Source organism: Chironomus tepperi, unplaced genomic scaffold (genome assembly GCF_022539635.2).
Source record: "Chironomus tepperi strain 1889 unplaced genomic scaffold, CSIRO-AGI_Ctep_v1 contig_262, whole genome shotgun sequence".
Classification (NCBI taxonomy): Eukaryota; Metazoa; Arthropoda; class Insecta; order Diptera; family Chironomidae; genus Chironomus; species Chironomus tepperi.
In genome coordinates, this window is record NW_027226384.1 from 862,266 (window position 1) to 881,081 (window position 18,816).

The 18,816-nt window shown below is 33.2% G+C and overlaps 1 protein-coding gene across 8 annotated transcripts in view; it reads right to left on the minus strand.

Annotated features, from left to right (window-relative positions):
* Mmp1 (Matrix metalloproteinase 1) overlaps positions 1-11,827 on the minus strand; it is a 39,496-nt gene extending 27,669 nt beyond the window's left edge. For 5 of the 8 annotated variants that reach the window (XR_011544549.1, XR_011544548.1, XR_011544551.1 and 2 more), the window contains exons 1-2: positions 11,329-11,826; positions 3,597-3,716 (exon numbers count right to left, since the gene is read on the minus strand). Coding sequence is in view for 4 of the 8 variants with exons in the window: in XM_070642075.1 (XP_070498176.1) it covers positions 3,597-3,698 (102 nt within the window). In the remaining 4 variants the exon portion in view is untranslated. Of the gene's footprint in view, positions 1-3,596; positions 3,717-9,327; positions 9,542-11,328 lie in introns of those variants that run through there. The other 3 variants (XR_011544550.1, XM_070642073.1, XM_070642074.1) reach the window with 3 other exon arrangements.
* Positions 11,828-18,816: the final 6,989 nt, after the last annotated feature.

Below are 18,816 nucleotides of genomic sequence, written 5' to 3' on the forward strand. Positions count from 1 at the left end.
CGTCTTGAAATAAACAGTCAGCAATGAATGTTACTGACAAAGAAGATGAAATGAAATTGATGTCAATTTGTATCAATCGTGAAATACATTTACAGCTTATCATGGTGAGTCATTGATACTAATGACAATTACGTTAGGTTTTCAAACTTTTGAATTATTAGTCATCTGTAAATATATGTGTGGCTTCACATCCGTACATCCTCAACTTGTATTGGTTTTGCATCAACACAATGATGTACATAACAAAATGTGTAGACTTGCTTCTTGCATATTTATAATGTATACATGCAAAAAAAAATATTTTTTAATAACAGTTTTGATAGCGATCATAGGTCTATGTGCGGTATGATTAATGGTTGAGTATCCCCTGTGCGAAAATCGCCTGACTGTATTTGTGTCTGGCGAAGGACTTTTTGGACTTTTGGGTTATTGAATTATTCTTTATGTACATGTGTTACTTTTTTGTGTACAGATTGTTTTACAATGTGCGAATCGATATGTTTTGGTTGTTGTTGGATGGACGGTGATGTTTGGGGTGCTGTACTTTAGTTTGTTAAGCAGTTCTGATTGGAATTATTTGAGAATTTGAAGTTCTAGTTGATTTTTCCATACACTTAATCAATTTGGACAGAATGTATCATTTAAGAGTAAATTCAGCTTGGAAACTCCACTCATATCTCAAAATATGACATTAATTATAGCCTAATTGATGTAAAACAAGCAGAGGCGTTGAAAACTACGACAAATTCCCATTATTACAGCATGATTCAATAGGGTTACCCCGTCAAGTTCATTTTTAATTATTTAATAAAAAAATTCTCACAAATAGTGACTTGCAGTCTGATTTTGCGTACGACAGAAACACAATGAATGTTCTTTTAAGAATTCATGAACCTTATTTTGACCAGCGAACGTTCAAAGAATCTATTTTAATAATAGTTATTGTTAAGTATCTACAAATAAAGAATATCATGAATTTGCACAAATAGCAGAGGATAGAATGTGATGGCAATACGAGAATTTTAATGACAAGCAAAATGATAAAAATCTTCGAGCATGAAATTATTCAATTCCGATGTCAGAACTTTGTGCTGAATTTTTTTTGCACTATAATAAAAATATATTTATTGATGCTTAACTTCCTCATCTCCTTATTGGTCAAGTGCTTGACATATTTTAAATAATAATTTAAAATGAATTGGTCGATGAGTTGTCAAAATAAAAGCCGGCAAACATCGTGACTACTCATGTGCGTCGCGCACAAAATATTCAGCAAGTCTTGTTTTCTGTGTAAACAGTCGCGATTACACAAGTTTCGGTTCTCCAAACAGATAAACTCTCTTTAAATTAAGTTATCATGTCTCTCATTTACGGTCTGCATCCAACACGGTTACTCACCGTATGAGACATTCCGTTTTCTCAGAAACGTAAACGACTTTCTCAGAAAACATTAAATATTGTAAATTGGCTAAAGCAAATATGGAGCGATGAGAGGTGGCTTTATTGCTATTTTTACTGAACTATGGATTTTTATCGCCCAATTTAACATGAATAAGCATCAATCGGATGTTATAGAAATTTATATTAATTATGCTGTAATAATATTGAAATTTAATGACAATTTGGTCTTGTTTGACAGTTTTGTGTGTGTTCTAGCTGACTTTCTGCACGGTAAAAGCGTCCGTGGACGTCCAAAGAACTCTTGGAAGGAAGCTGTCGAAAGAGATAGTATTGCACTTGGTATCGGAACCAGCGAAGTAAGTAAGCAAGTAAGTAAGTGAGTGTTCTAAGTCATTTGTGCAGTTTGATGACCGAGCGACACAAATGAAGAAGGCTCTGCCCGGCAGAGTTGCATAACAGGCACCTGTGACAAATTCTTGATAATTTGTATGGTTTTTGCCTGTCAACGGTGCCTGTTTTGCAACTCTGCTGCCTGGGAGCCTCCATATGACTTCCAAAAATAGCCGGTTTTCATTTGGCAGAGCCTTAGCAGTTGACAGACCCTCAAAATCTCCATTTCGACAGCCTTCTTCTCTTCTGTCACTCGGTACACTCATCTACATCACAACTCACATCACACATGCTAAGCATAGGAAAATTTATAGACATAAAATCTAAATTTATATGGTGATGCATTACTAAAGACTTTTTGTTGACTTCTGAAGGTAATTATGGATGCTCGGAAGTGCTTGTTAGTCTGAGATTCAACTTAACGAGCTAATTTAATTGAAACTCGCAACTTTAAATTCCTGAACGAGCAGTGCTCATTAAATAGGATTATAAAAAATGTTGTTGTGACAAAAATTTATATCGAATATTTGCATCTACTTGATATTATGATAAGTATAATGATGAGTTAGTTACTGCAAACAAAGCAATTTAAGTCTCTTTATTTTAGAAAACTCGTCACTTTTGTTTCCAATTAATTGGACTGATAATGACGTTTAAAGGCGTTAGAAATACTGAGAATAATTGTATGAGTTGTCTATGGAACCAAGCCTATATTTTGAAGCATGTGATAAGATACTTTAGAGAGTACTACTGTAATTAATTGAGAATTCTGTAATTAATATCCATTTAGGTAGTGTGATGTTGAGCATTTAAAGCAATTTGTTTAGAACTGTTGGGTAAGGTATGGCTACTGAGTGTCTGATGTATCAGAATCTGTCAGAATATTGAAGTCAAGGAATGTCAATCAAGCTAGTGGATCAAGCAAATCCAAAAGGTCTAACCCAGTCTAGAGCGCTGCCAAAATTGTTGGAAATGCCATGAACCACATGACGTGGGTGGTTTTGGTTAAAGCTTATCATCAAGGTAACTCCTGGAAGAAAGCTGTCGATAGAGACAGCATTGCATTTGGTATTGGCAATTGGCAGGCGGAAGCCGGCGATAGAACCAGCTTTAGGCGACATCTGAGGGAGGCCATGGATCACAATTGATCTGTACGGCCTGGTATATGTTGCCCAGTAATGAGCAACTTGATTTGGTCTAGCCAAAAATCAAGTATGTTCATTGACTGCTAATAACAGTTTACACAATCTTGATCAAACATCACTAAATTAACAAGATTCTCAGTCATCATCTTCCGATCTGATAAATTCTAAATACATACAGTCACTTAAACCTTCAAACAAAATTTAATTAAATTGAGAGAGTAAATTACAAAACTTCTCAATTATCAATGCACTACGTGTCATTCCAATCAGTAATTTTACATGCATTTTTGAGATATTTTCGCGCGCTTGAATGTTCACTATTGAGTAACACAGTCAGTTTGATGTGCCGCATAGAGAAAAATATCTTTATTTATTAACGCATTCTAAAGCAGCTGTTGATTAGCAAAAGCAAGTTCAAACTATTGCGTGCTTCCGTTTTCAACAGTATGAGAAGATCAATTGGCGATTGACCTTTGATGTTACAAAGCATCACCATACATACATACATCTTCCATTTATATACAAGCAAAATGCGGAAAGTAAGTGCAATGAATAATTATTTGTTGCTGTTTTTTTTTTGTTGCTAAAAATGGGAATCTCTCGGGCAACAACAGAATTTTTTCAGAGACTATATAAATAATGAAATATTTATTAACTCACCTCAGCATGATTGATTGATGGTGCTGGTGCTGATTGGATAAAAACTATGAGCGCAGTCAATATCAGTACAATGAAACTAGATTTTGTATATAATTTGTCCATTTTTACATCTATAATTGTCTGAAAATTAAGAAAGTGAAATGAAATTATATAAGAATCAGCCATAAAAAATTGATATCAAAAAGGCATATCGAACTTGAAATGAGTGAGCCATGCGTAAAAGTGAATAAATTGTGTTGCAGTGCTTGTTTTACTTAATCATTAATGTTGCAAATATACATAGCCGTAACGGTTTATGATTAATTCTTTCGTTTGAAGGACGTGTAGCTATGAGCATTTTTAGAATTTAATGTCGATTAAGGTTTTGTTTTCTTTGCGGAAATTTAGATTGCATTTTCGAGGATGAAACGCGGATGCAGTTGAAAAGGAGGAAATTATAGTGACAAATATGTGAGGGTTGATGTCTAGTTAAGGCTCTAAGAGGGTCATCTGATGGAGTATCGATATAGTGACCCACATTAGCTGTTCAGACCTTAAGATCCATAACTGCGCCTTTATATGCGTTTTAGGGCTATTGATAGTTTATCTAGTCATCTGACGTCGACTTGACTTCATGGTATTACATCCTGTAGTTTTCAAATTGGAAGCTGTAGAAGGAATGAGAAAAGCAACAACACAAGAAACTAGCAGAAGTAGCCATTTTAACCAGGAATAGAAACCTGTCAACCGCTGTATAGACACCCTACCCTGCGTCCTACGATGCACAGTGGATCAATTCATTCAGTTTAAAGATCAATGCTTAATGTCCAAATTCCTAAAATCCACAAAAATCAACAAAAACCACCTCAACCATCAACATGCTCTAAAATTCCCAACACTTATCCATCAAAACCTCAATAATTACTCCATAAATTAAACAAAAAACAATTTTTAATCACTGCTTTATAATTTCACACAAAAATGACATTGGGCAAACTTAAATTTCCGCAATAATTGTCAATTCTTGAATGTCACTTTGTTCTTTCCTAATTTTGTTTAGTCTACCGACCTTGGTGGGCATTTAAATTTCTTAACAAATTCACTCGATGCGGGAAACAATTGAAAAAATTTCATTTTTATCGGTCTTTTTAACACAGAGCAGTGCTCAATATCAATTACAAATTCTCGACACAGCGATAATTTTTAAAACATTACCGTAAAATTTTATCATCACATTTAATGTCAAAATAGTGAGTTGGGAATGGGGGTAATTTAGATATGATGTCTATGGATGGGAATTTGAGTTAGTGGGGCATTTAAGACAGTGGTTAAGGGACTCTTGGACTGAGGCTGTTGATAGAGCTAACAAAGAAGCATTTGGTATTGGTAATTGGCAATTGGCAGCCATTGAGTGGCATTTTCTTGACTCTGGCGCGAGGTTGTTTCATTTCATCGAATCTGGTCTGGGGCAAGATTTGGATTAGCTTAGAGCAAGAGATACGTTAGCATAGGGCAAGTTGACCTAGGCTTAATTGACCAAGGCTAAGAATTAAGTTGGCCTGGGGCAAGAGTTACGTTGGTCTTGGGCAAGAGTTACGTTACCCTGGTGCAAGAGTTAAGTTGTCCTGATGCGTTGGCCTAGGGTAAGAGTTACGTTAACCTGGGGCAAGATTTACGTTACCCTGGGCAAGAATTACATGATCAAATGATTAAGAGCTTTAACAGACGTCAATATAAGTAACTTATGACCAACCCCTGAGACAAAATCAAAACATTCAGTAAACATTTCAGCTACCTAAAATAGCGCATAAATGTCGTCATGAATTTATTGACAATTGGACTATCAGTGAACAAAGAAATCATTCAAATAATATTTTTGTGGGCATTGTGTATTCGGTGAATGATTATTCTCATGTAAAAAGCTGCACATTCTCAGTTGGATGTAACAAAAAATGTGTATTGAGCACGTTTTATTGAACTGAGGCAGGTGCATTTGAATAAATAATCATTCTGATTTGTTTATGAGCATTCCAATTTGATGAAATCTTTAACTTTTTATTAATCGAAGCCTTTTTAATTTTTTTGCGAAATTTCCCAGCATGTAATTACAATGTAACTAAAATAATAAGGAAAACAAATTTGTTCTCAAAGCGATAATTATCGGCAATAATCTTATTAAATTGCTCAAATCGTGCAGCTATATGAAAAAAAAGATGAGCTACTGTTCCATGACTTGATAGAACATTACAAACAGTAAACATCATAATCATCAGCTTCTGAATATAATTCATTGTTTTTTTCAAGATCTTCCGGTCATCATCATCATCATCATCATCGTGCATAATGTGATGCAAGTCTGTATTCTTTTTCATTAACAATTTTTCAGTCTTTACGTCACAATTAATTAACAAAAAATTGTGTAGAATGAAAGACGACTCCAGTTTGTGACCTATTCTAATTTCATTTAAATGTAATTGCAAAATAACATGGATGCTTGAGAAGATATAGATCAGAATTTGTTATTATTTTTCGACATGAGAAGTTAATTTTGTGGGAATTTTCCTAAGCAGTGGAAAGTTTAATATCGAACTTTAAAAAACGTGATATTTAAATTAAGGAGATAAAGGGAAAATAAGAGTTATCAATATAGATTAATCGTTGAAATAGATCTTAAATTCGTATTGAAATCTATTGTCCGATCGAAATCTGATGATTCTCAAATCTTCGAATAAAGTCTAGCTCTCAGATATATTGACTAATTAACATCAATCCAATTCAAAAATGTCTTTGATCTGCTCATAAGGTTTCTTCGTCACTTCACACCCGGAAAGGATGTGAAGAAGAAAATACCAAAAACCTAGCCCCAGGATGACGTGACTGTATTTAATTGAATTATCCAAAATTCTCTAATATCTATCCAAAATTCAGACAACGTGACTATGATATTAATCCGGATTAAAAACGATTGCGGTATCAAGTCAGAGTCGTATTGACCTGTGGGGAGACTTTTGATCGATTAACTGACTTGGGCTATTCGGATTTGAACTTCGTTTCTTGATTTTAGGGTTTAGGATGAATCCAATAAGGCTTTCAATCCTAAGAATAAAATGTACTGAATCACAAGATTGGTCCCGGGATTGCTCATTAGTATTCTCAATAATTGATTCCTTAATCATTGATTCCTCAATTGCTGATTGTCACTCAATCATATATTGATCCCTGGATTGAATACCCTTTCGAACAGATAAGGAATATGCTCATGAATATGCACACAAAATTGAGCATTCTCAATTATTTTTATTGAGCATATTCATTGAGTAAGGTCATTTAAAAAGGTGATTACGTTCATTGCCTATTAGGGCCTAGCAGTCAAAAATAAGGAAACTGATGGATTTTGCTGTACAAACTCCACAAACCCAGACCACCCAAAAATACTTTCCAAGAAATCAATCTTCATACGACTATAATAACTATACAATAGTAACAATTTGAACAACAGAAATAAATATTATTCATAAATGTTTTTGGACGATATAAAATAAATGACCGGAAGAAAGGTGCTCAGTAGAGAACAAAAGCAGTGTCGGTATAAAAGCGATAATGATGATTGCAGAGTATATAACACTTTATGAATGTTTTCCATAATGTTTATTTATAGACTAGCTTTTTTTTCATAGTTCCTCTGCCTGTTCTTTACTGTTAATGAATTATTTTTTATCAGCTGAGATTTTTATCGTCTATTTTTTTTTTCGATGATGTCGGGACTGTTCGTGTTTACAACATAAATGCACTTGATTTATAGTGATTTACCTCACATTGACCCAAATATGAAAGAGTCATCAATGTCTTATCATTGAATTTTGTTGGGAAAAACACCACAATGTAATCGACATAATTATTAGGTGAGTGTCATGAGAATTTATGTTGGGTTGGGTTATTTGTGAATCATATACGACACACAGGTGTAAGTTGAGGTAGATTTTTCCCAAAGCGTAGGTGTTGGAGTTACAAATTCTTTCTTAATTAAGTTCGTTCTATTGTGGATATGTAATTATAACTTTAATTAGCTCCCCTTAGAATATGAATTATTTGGTTTATGTTAGAGCAGTGGAGGACAAGCTTTAATTTTTTGTGGCACATGTTAGTAATAAGCCTCGACTGAAGCAGCACACGAAATTTGGCACCTCCAAAAACCTTTGGCGGCAAACAAGTATGCTCAGGTTGCTCAAGTTGCCTAGGTTGCCCAGTTGCCCAGGTTGCCTTGGTTTGTCAGGTTGCCTAGGTTGCAAGTTGGCTATGGCTCAAATTGCCTAGGTTACCCAATTTTCCTAGGGTTGCTGCCCAGATTGCTAGGTTGCCTGGTTGCTCAAGTTGCCCAGATTGCTTAGGTTGCCTAGGTTGCTCAGGTTGCTTAGATTGCCCTGGTAACCCAGGTTGCTCAAGTTGCTCAGGTTGACCAAGTTGCTCAATCTACCAGGCTGCTTAGGTTGACTAAGGTTGGTTGCCCATGTTGCCCAGATTGCCCACAGATCGACGCAGGTTGCCTACCACTGTGTTAGAGATAAACTGACCTTGACAACTTCAAATGACGTCAACATAATTAAAAAATTCTCAAAAATCATCAATTTGAAATATCGTAAAATATTAAATTTATTGAATTTTAAGTTGATATATAGTAAGTCACACACTAAAATATTCAACACTCGCGATTGACGTTAGAGAAATTTAACACAAATTTTATTTTTATCTAGTTATAATCAAATTCAATATTATTATTTTCGGCATTTCGACAAAAGTATTGCACACAATCAGAAAAGTCTACCGCAGGTTTTTCAAAAATCACTTTTTTTTATCAAGGCTATGAAAAACCAACACATTTTTATGGTTTGCCAATTTTTTTTATCATGTTATACAATTTTCTCCTCTATTTGATTTTTAATGGTTCCATGATTGCAGCTATTTGAATATTCTATTTTGTAATTTTTGTTGATAAAAAGTATTTTGATTTTTTTAATGGAAAGCTGGTCAGTGTCGATTAAATTTTGAGTTACAAAATTTTAGAGATTAGAAATGTAAATATTGAACTAGATTTTAGATTTTGAGATTTATTGCTGGAATTTTCTTCTTATTTTGGTCTATAAAATTGAGTTTATGAGTTTTCAGCAATATTATTGGATGTAGACATTGATTTTCTTTAGTTTCACACTCAAAAGCATTAGAACTGATTGAAAATTTCCAAATATTTCATTACTCGAGCAAATCAAATGAAGAAGTCGTCGCAATGAAGCTTTTAAGACAGTTTTCGTCAAGATGACTGCCAAAACTAGACTTATTCTATTAGATGCTAATAAAGAAGGTCTTGCGAAGCCTTCTACATTTGTGTCGCTCGGTTTCTCTTCAATTCTATCCAGAAAAATCATCAAAATTGTCCAAATTGTTTACAATTTCCTGTATGTTCCTAAAATCCACTAAATTACTACATTTGTTCAAATTCTGATTACCGCGAAATCGTTCGTTTGAAAACAAATCACTAGGAACAACAAGCTCTTCGTCATTTGACCTCTACCGTCTACATTTTTAATTTAAAATTCGTAGTAAAAAATACAAATTTTTTATGTTTTTATGGATCCTGAACAGCTCAATGCATTTTGAAACCAAAATTCTTCGAATTTGATAGTTTTTTCACTTTAAAATGAAGTATACGCCTCGTGCATCCCATTGAATACCATAAAACTAATCATGAGTCACTCACTTAGCAATTTGCTGTATCAATAAATTGGAATTTTTGTATCTTTTTCTCGTCCGCTTATGTCGATTTATTTCTCTCGATTCTTAAACTCTTTTATAAATTAAATTATAAAAAATTAAGACAAATTTATGAAAACTTTACTTTCAGATTCACTTGACACAATTCTTTTTCCGCCTTTTGCTTTTGTTTCTCTTCTATGGACTGAGCAATATTAAATGTCTTATGAGCAAAATAGAGGAATTGTACGCACAATTATTATCGTACAAAACTCAAAGATAAGATAAGAAAATTTGATAAGATTTATGAAGTTTACATGCAACAGGTATTTTTGCGATGATGAAACTTCCACAACATATGTGTGACGATTTATTTTTAAGTATTTGTGTGCAGTTATCACAAGAATCATTCCTATAAACTTTATTTTACGTAATCAGACAGAAAAATGTTTATTTTGGAAATGATTAACGCTATGAGCAATGATAAAGTCAAGAAATTGAGCGGGAGAATGTAAAAAAATTGAGAATTCAAAGATGAATCATATGATTTTCTGCAGAAGCTCTCTTCGTGTGTTGCAAAAGATGTTTGTTGTTGTTGTTGTCTCGGAATGTTTTTTTTTCTTCTTTACTTTTACATGAGTTATTTATACTAAATTAATGAAGAGGTTTTTACGCGGGTACGGGACCCCATTGGAAGAATATTGAATTTGTTAATATTTTAATAATTAATTTTTTGCTGGATTTATTGAATTTTTGTTCGATGATCAAAATAAATGAAAAGATCACGAAGGAATTCAAATACACAAAAAGAGTTAATTTTTCAAGATTTTAGTGAGGTATGTGTCATTTTTATCATCACATAAGGCACACATCCATGGAATTTTTGAGAGAAGTTTTTAATTAGTTAAAGATTCGTCGATTGAAATATAGATTGTATTAAAATTTAGTGCTGAATATTGAAATTGTGAACAATCAGAGACAGAATTGAGAAATGCTGATGATTGATATTTGTAATACCACGAAATTTTGGGAATTGACATGGCTAGAGCTTGTCATAAATGACATCTAAGTGAATAGGTTATGGATCACAATTGATCTGCAACGAAGTAAAAAGCAAAAAGCAAAAGATCTGAAGATTGGATCTTTATTTGGGACTCGAAAACGTCCTAATTTAGAATCGGATTGATCCTTACTGAGACTCGAACCCGAATGTATGGTAAGATGTCCTGTATAAATTATACAAGAGTCAGAAGCATCTCAAAAATTGAAAACATTCAGATTATTCGAGATTTTTACAAGAATTTACAAATTTTTAAGTCACAAATCCGTAAAATTTTCTTGAGACCAAATTGATTCTTTCTGTCCAGAGCTCGAAGTCTAATTTAATTTTGTTTGGCGTCGAATCGACTTTGCAAAATCTGAGGCGATTTTGAACTTCCCTCAATAAAAATCTGTTAGAATGTGTCAAGAATTTTCTAGTTTTTTGCCTTGATTGCGAAGGAATTTCCTGAATTTTTAGAGATTTCCTTATAATTTTTTTCACAATTTTCATGAAATTTTTAAACAAATCTAATAAAATTCCATCAATTTATTTGAAAAATCCCGAACAACCCAAATTAAGAAGGCTCCGCTACGGTGATTTTAAGTTTCACGAATTCGGTTTCTATTTGGTGATATCAAAAGAGATTTGGTGAAGCCTTCTTATTTGTATCACTAGCGATTATTAACATCAAAAGCACAATCTATATCAAACTATTCCCACCACTTCAAAATTTTCAACACTTGACTTTAAATGACTCCACAAAAATCAAAAACACTTCAATGTCCTTGTTGATTAAGAATCGCTCACTGCCTCACAATTATTCAAGTAACAATTTTTGAATTAAAATGAAAAGAATTAAATTTTTTTTATTCATGTGATTTAGAATCTTCAATCAGAATATTTAATAGCTATGAAGTTGAATTTTAAATTCCGCATGCAATTTTTTTTTATAAATTCTATACTTACGATAATTTATGTCCTATTTTTATGGTGACTTGTTGAAAAAAAATAAAATGTGAATTTGCTACGTCTTTGTCTTTTTGTGTAAGAAGTTAAAGAAATCCGTCTTAGACTGATTAGCACGTAATTACAGCATATGATAATTGAAATTTACTTAGAGTAAACAATTATCACATTAAGTTGGGAAAAAGTCCTTTAATATCAAGTTTTTGTTGTTGTTGCTGTATATTATGTGTTGTCAATGGCAGTGCCCGTGTTTGTTTGATTTCCTCGAAAATTGATTTTTTTCCTTTACTTTGACTTAAATTTATTCGATTTTTCTTAGACGAAAAAATTCACGTTTTTTATCATTTATGCTTGTTACTTCTTCAATACTGATTAATTTTTATTTTTTTTTTGATAAGATAGCAAAATAATATTTTTTTTTGTGTATTTCTTGGTAAAAAATATTTATTTTTTCTTCCTTAATATCCACTCACTAGGATCAATTAGCAAAGAAAATTTTTTTGCACTAAGTTTTTTGTATGTTAAACAAATCAACGATAACAAATAAACTAAAAGAATGCTAAAAGCTCAAAAACGAATTGCCGTTATTACTTGTTTGAACGTACGAAAGCAACTGAAATGCGACTGTGCATCGAGTTGAGAATTTATATAGACACGAAAATGTTATACTTGTGTAGCTGTGTGGAGTTTTTTTTTTTATTTTTGTTTTTATCATTTTCGTTGTGTGAATGCTCGAGTTAAAAATTGTTGTGATGAGCAGAGCGATTTCGACTTTTACATATCATCGTGGGTATTGTTTGTGGACAATTTTGCAACTGGTTTGATTATGAGTCATGAACTGGATCTTAATAATTTTTGAATTTTTTCTAACATTATTTTAGAATTTTTGGTACATCTACTGGTTCTTTTTAAAGGTTCCTGAATTTTTATGACGAGACCTGAGCGGCATGAAGCGGTCATGAACCGAGTGGGCAACTTGCAATATCTAGTTAATATCTAGACTTATGATCGACCAATGAAATTTGCCTAGAACGTTCTTTAAAATTTGTCATTAATTTTCTGAACATTAAGTCTAGTTATTAGCTAAATATCGCGTCAAGTATTCTACTCGGGAGCTTTGTCATCAATACGTCCATGGAGTGCTGTTTCAGTCCAAAACATAGCCAGAAATGTTTGAATTTTGAATTTTTCTGTTTGAAACCCAAAAATGTAGGAGGATCTTTGGAATTTTGGCCTCATCAAAACCCAAGTAAATTGCAGAACTTTGCCAACATTAGGGGCAGGAGGTTTAACTTCAAAGACACCTGTTTTATACACCTTTGTTATTAGCTCTTAACACTAGCCTACGTTTTAGTTGCGCAAGTTTGAATTCCATGCATTTTAGATGCACAACCCTGTAGTCCCGAAGTCCTTTCGGTTATAACTGATAACAGTTCGTCGAATTTTGCAGGTTTTACTGCAGGCGAAAAGTTTGGAACGAACCCCAGTTACTATCCTACTCCTAGGTATTTAAAGTCTTCATCAAGTCAAATTTTTATTCCAAAAATTCCAGCTTAAAATTTCAAAAAATAATAATTTACAATTTATGCCACACAGGAACATCCTCCAAACCCTTCCAAAACATCCCATTATCCTCATACTAAATTTCCCCTACATTCAATTTTCACTCGAGCTCTTGAAGTTCTTCACCATACACAAAAAATCATACTCGACCCTTTGTTTGTATGTGTGTTGCTACGAACAACGAAATAAAACATTTGTACAAAGATCATTAAAAAAATTAAAAATTTCAATTTTTCGTGCTGTATCATCGGCTGTTACCACTGTTGCTGTTGCTCAAAAGCTCACGACTTCTTCTCAATAATGAATTATCTCTTCATATGATGAAATTAAAAGCTTTCAATAATTACTTTCAAAGGAATTTTAATCTAGCAATGTGATTTATGTGAAATTATTTAGTTTTTGTGCGTCAATAGTCAACATAACTTACTAGAAATGGATGAAAACTTTGTGACATTGAAAAACTGTCAAAACAATTAGAATGGAATGTCAATATGATATTGAATAGAACGCAAACTGTAACTTGATAGATTTGCAATGTAAAAATGGATATTGAACTCGGTAGAATAATTATATAAATAAAAAGTTTATTTTAACATATCATCGAACCCTTTGTATTGAAATTGATTGTAAAACTATCGTACCTAATTAACGCGTAATTAAATTGTCTGGCGCAGTTTGTGCATGATGATGATGTGATTGAATATCAAATTAAGGAATTAATTTGAGTGAATAACATTTTAATCGAGGTAGATTTACTTTTGATTGACTGAATTAATTTCTAAAAGCTGATTAACTTTTGCCTGGATTTACATTGAACCTGTTGAATTTTTCTTTGATGACTTGAATCAGCTGACTTTTCCTTCCATGATCTAAGCAAACATGAATTTTCAAGTTAATTTGTCAATAAACTTCCGCTGAATAAAATCAATTCGGATCAGTTACTAATTACTGCTAATTGCCTTAAAATTCTCAAATGTTTTTAGTGAATTTTAGTTAAAACTGTTAATCGTGATTTTATTGAACACTTTAAGGAACACACAACATTACAAATAATTGTAAGACGCATACTTTGATCAAAATTCATATTCACGTGTCAAGTCAAGTTCGTAGGGTTTTAGAGAAATTTAGAATATTTTTCTAGGCAATTACTTCCTAGGATACAGATTCTATGCTTATTGCATTGAGTACAGTCATGAACAATTACTTTGTTGCTCAGAAACTCACTTGAAATTGTTGAGCAATTCACTTGCAATTGCTCAGAAAAGTGAGTTTCCACAGTATAATGATCATGCTCAGATACATATCTAACAAATCATACGACAGGAATAATTCCAAACAACAGATAACAGGATAAATGATACTCAAACTCACGTGCTTCTATTCCCAGTCGGATGCTCATGTCACTGAGCTGTCAGATGTTATTCGACTATACGGCAAATAGTTGTCATAGGGAAATTACATCATTTCTGTGTTGCAATTGCTACACCTACTGCTTTCCAGTTGATTCATTGTTGATAGGCAATTCTAAGAATAAATTTAGCCTGATTGCATTCTGTTGCTTTCTATGTACAAGATGGATTTGAAGATTGTTAGTTTAAAACCTAACCATCCCTGTCCTGATGGTATTGGTGATTGGTAAACGAAAGCCAGCGATAGAGCCAGCAATAAGCGACATTTGATCATAGCCATGGATCACAATTGATCTGTATGGCCAGTGAAGTAAGTACGTAAGTGTTCCTATCCTCATTGCGGAGCTGTCACCCTTCAAGCATGTAGTTTGAGTAGGCTTTTAATCTATCCTGTCAAGTTCATATCCGGGCATATCTCGTTTGATAACGTTTAACAGCAACAGGGAATATCATTAGAAAGTGTGTACTTGACATTTGGCTTGAGCTTCGGAGACATAACGTGCCAAGAGACCGCTTTTAGGTCCCGTAGTTGTATATGTATACCATGTAAGCATGTTCTATGCCTGTTGTGGCTTCCCTAATTCCTCAATCAATACAGCACGGTAATTTGTCTATTTATGTAAATATCAATAGCCAACGAAGAAGCAAAGAATTCGCAGAGCACATGCCGTAGTAATGGAGTAAAATCTGGTCACAAACCACCGTGATTCTGACGTCAGGAAAGAATTTTACTCTCACTAGTCTGATGTCCTGCTTTGCATATTTTCAATGCCATGTGTATTCCAGAAAAGTCAATAAATTCCCCAGCATCTCTATCCAGATTATTGCACTCTAGACAATCCCCCTGCTTACTTATTACACAAATATTCAATTAATATTCACTCGGCAGTTCTAAATTCCTAGAAAAGAGAATAATTTTCACAATAAAATAATTCTAGAAAAACAATTAACAAAATCATCAGCATTGTCAACAAAACACAAAAGGAATAAAAAGGAAGCGCAAATAAATCTCGTTTAACAACGCAACAATTCGGTGTTTATAAAAAGAGTAAAAAAATCACATTGCAGCAACATATAGAACTGTATTTAAATCTTTACATGCTTACGCGATTCCTAACGCGACATTTATTAAGCAGAGATTTAATTCTAAACTTCATTCTCTTTTCACTAATAAGTGAAGTAAGAGTGACAGTTTTTATTATTATTATTAAATACTTTTAATTATATTCCAAGATGATTATATTATAATTCTAAAGAAGCAAATTAGAGTCGTCGTCAAATTGATTCACATGCAGCATCATCATCATCATCTTCATTAAATGATCAAGGCAAACATCCCAACACGAGGAATATAAAATAGATACAATTTATTGTACACATCATATTGACGGAAATTAACGCAATGAGTGCAGATAAAAAATCACTTTCTTATTTTTTATTTTGTTCTTCTTGATATTTTTAGAACTTTTTTATTAATGTATTACAAAAATATACAGTTGTGGGATTTTCCATTCATATGTTTGCGTCGATCATTCACACACATCCCTTCGTGCTGGTGTCTCTTCGTTTGAGCTAATTATTGTGAATTATGGAGTATGTTCTTTAATTTTGTCGGTATGTACCGCAGTTGAGATTTCTGTCAGGATTATTTACAGTTTCCTAAAGTGATACAATCCCGAATAGACTAATAGACGTAATGTCTAATTAATAACGGTCGACAAGGTCTAGTTATTAACTACGACATTAGGTCAAGATGCTCATTCGAGAATTGAAACTCTTAGTGACACTGATGTGTTGTGGAGGATAGTTTAAGAAGCGCAAATACATGCTAAAATTAGAGATTGGAAATTTTAAAATTTGTTGACATCAGACTATTCCAAACTCTCTAACAAGAGACTTTTGTGAGGAAGAAGGTGTTTGACTGAAATTTCTGGATACTTCTGCTTTCAACAACTCAACTGAATGATAAAACTTAGATCATACTAACTTCACAGATTGTTTTTAGTAACTCGGCATGGTTTCGGTATCCTGCCAGCTTGGCACTGAATATCGACTACGCCTGTAATATGATGGCCATATGCTTGTGTTAATCGTCTTTATGCCATTAAGCAAATTGATGTGATTTTTCGTATAGGAGCCGTTCACTTATTACGTAACGCTTTTGAAGCCAGGAGTGTCAAATTATCGGATTTTCCCGTTATCTTATAAAAGAATAAGTTATTACCCATGAGATTGGCATGAATAAGGTAACTATTCATGACTCATATGACACTTAACACACCAGTGTTACTCAAACTGCTTCGCGATACATTTCTGTGTCCTAAAGTGCTTGGCGACATACACAACATGCAAAATTTTGGATGTCTTACTCTAATTTTAGCCAAATTAAGATCAAGTGTGTCACCTGTTGAAAAGTGTTTAGATCCACTGCATTACACATATTAGCCCTCAAATGCGCTCAAATCCCTTCAAATTATACTCAATATTCCCCAAACTTATTTCCATCAAGTGTGAAAAAACTGCGAAAATTTTTACGCGATTCTCGTCTCATACAAACGAGACATATGGCAGTGAAAATGCGAAAAAAGGGAAAGTCATGTCTAATGTTTATTTATGTGTTTATTTCACTTGCTTTTGTTGTTTTAAGAATCTTTTTTTCACTTTTTCAAAAAATACTATTTTAATTTAAATAGACAGTTATTAAGGAAATAGCGAATCATTGACGATGTGCAGTATGAGAAGGTAAATAGATTTATAAAGACTTGAATTGAATTTATTTAGTATAAATAAAACATTTTTTTTTTTTTGATATTCTCATAACATCATCTAAATGGCCATTAGAATTGTTAGTTTATTGCCAACAAAAAATTCACTGCAATTGTTGAATGCATAATTGCGTTTAGATGATTAGCAAGGCTGCTAATTCAGATTATAATAAATAAATTTAAATGAAGAAATATCAAATTACGGAATGGATCAAAAAATAATAATTTTTACTTCCCATAGAACATCAATTAATCGAAACAATCGTGTTATGCATTCAATTGCACCTGAATTTATTGATCCTTATTTCATATATTGATGATCTTTTACAAATGTGTCAATTTTTCATGTCGAACTGTATTTATGTGTCATCTTTACAGGTGTTATTTTTAAATTGAGACAAGATGCTATAAAAATCTATGTAGGAAGAAGATCTGACTGTCAACTAATTTAACTTTTTTCTATGATATTCAATTTTGAAGGTGTCGATTTCGATGAATTCATAGAGATCATCGGTAAGTGTGTGTTGGATTCTGGGTGAAAACGTAGGCTTAACGGGGATTTCCCTACTTTAATTCTTAAAATTTTAAACTTTCTTGTAACGAATAGTTGAATAATCCAAGAAGTCATGGAGCAAGCATGGAAAGAGTTCTTTCTCTTGAGAGAAGCTATCGATAGAGAGTAGCCATAGACCGATCGAATGGAATTTGGCATCGGTGATTGGAAGATGCATACCAGCGAAAGTCCCAGCTTTAGGGAACATCTAGGGAGGGTCATGGATCACAATTGAACTTTACAACCAGCGAGATAAGTAAATGAATACTTAAGTAAGTAAAAAGTTGAATTAAATATTATTTGCGACAATTCATAGAACCATTCGTGATATTCATGATGCTTTTCAACTAGATGTTCACTGTTCTCTCACTTCTAATTGAATTCTATTATCCTTGAGATCGTAGTTTACGCTGTGATCAAACGGTGCGTAACTATAATTGAGATTGTAAATTTCTTACGGAAGTTGATTTCATCTTCAGAAGTAAGTATAGTCTAGCACTTTCTAGGGTTCGACTTTGATTCCCAGGCCTACATTTTAGATATGCAGACCTGCAGGTTTCGATTGTACTTCATAGTTCGTTCTGCACCCTAATTGCTTAGAATAGAATATCATGTAGGGTTTGCTAATAGAAAAATCGGCACTGCGATCGATATTCTGTTGTACAATCCCAAAATATCTGCTAAATGCCAAATTGCTGATTGTTATTCCGAATAGCACAAGTCATTTAATCATCAGACTGACGAGACTCTTACTTGGTGATTGGCTCGATTTAAATCCGACACCAGGCTGACGTAGCCGACTGACTTGGTATTCGATTCGATTTAAATCCGGCACCTGGTCGTGACTCTGACTCTGACTTCGGTTTCAAATCGATAATCAGAATTGCACATCATCAGAATGTATGCGAAATTTTTGATCAATTAGCCAATTGGCGGATTAGCAATATTCGGGTCAGTCTTTAGTTCAATACTTCAATAATAAGCGGCAACCTTTCAGAAAGTAAATTAAAATTCATGATTAGTATGTCATAAAAAAATCAAAAAATTGCGATTTATTAAAAATTACGATAGTGTCTGACCTTTACGGCAAATCAACTGGAAATAGTTTTATCACAATTTTGTGGAGAAAAAAAAAAGTTATCTAAGAAAGTTTCAAGGTTACAACCTAAATTAAAGGCATCGAGAGTCATGAAATTCG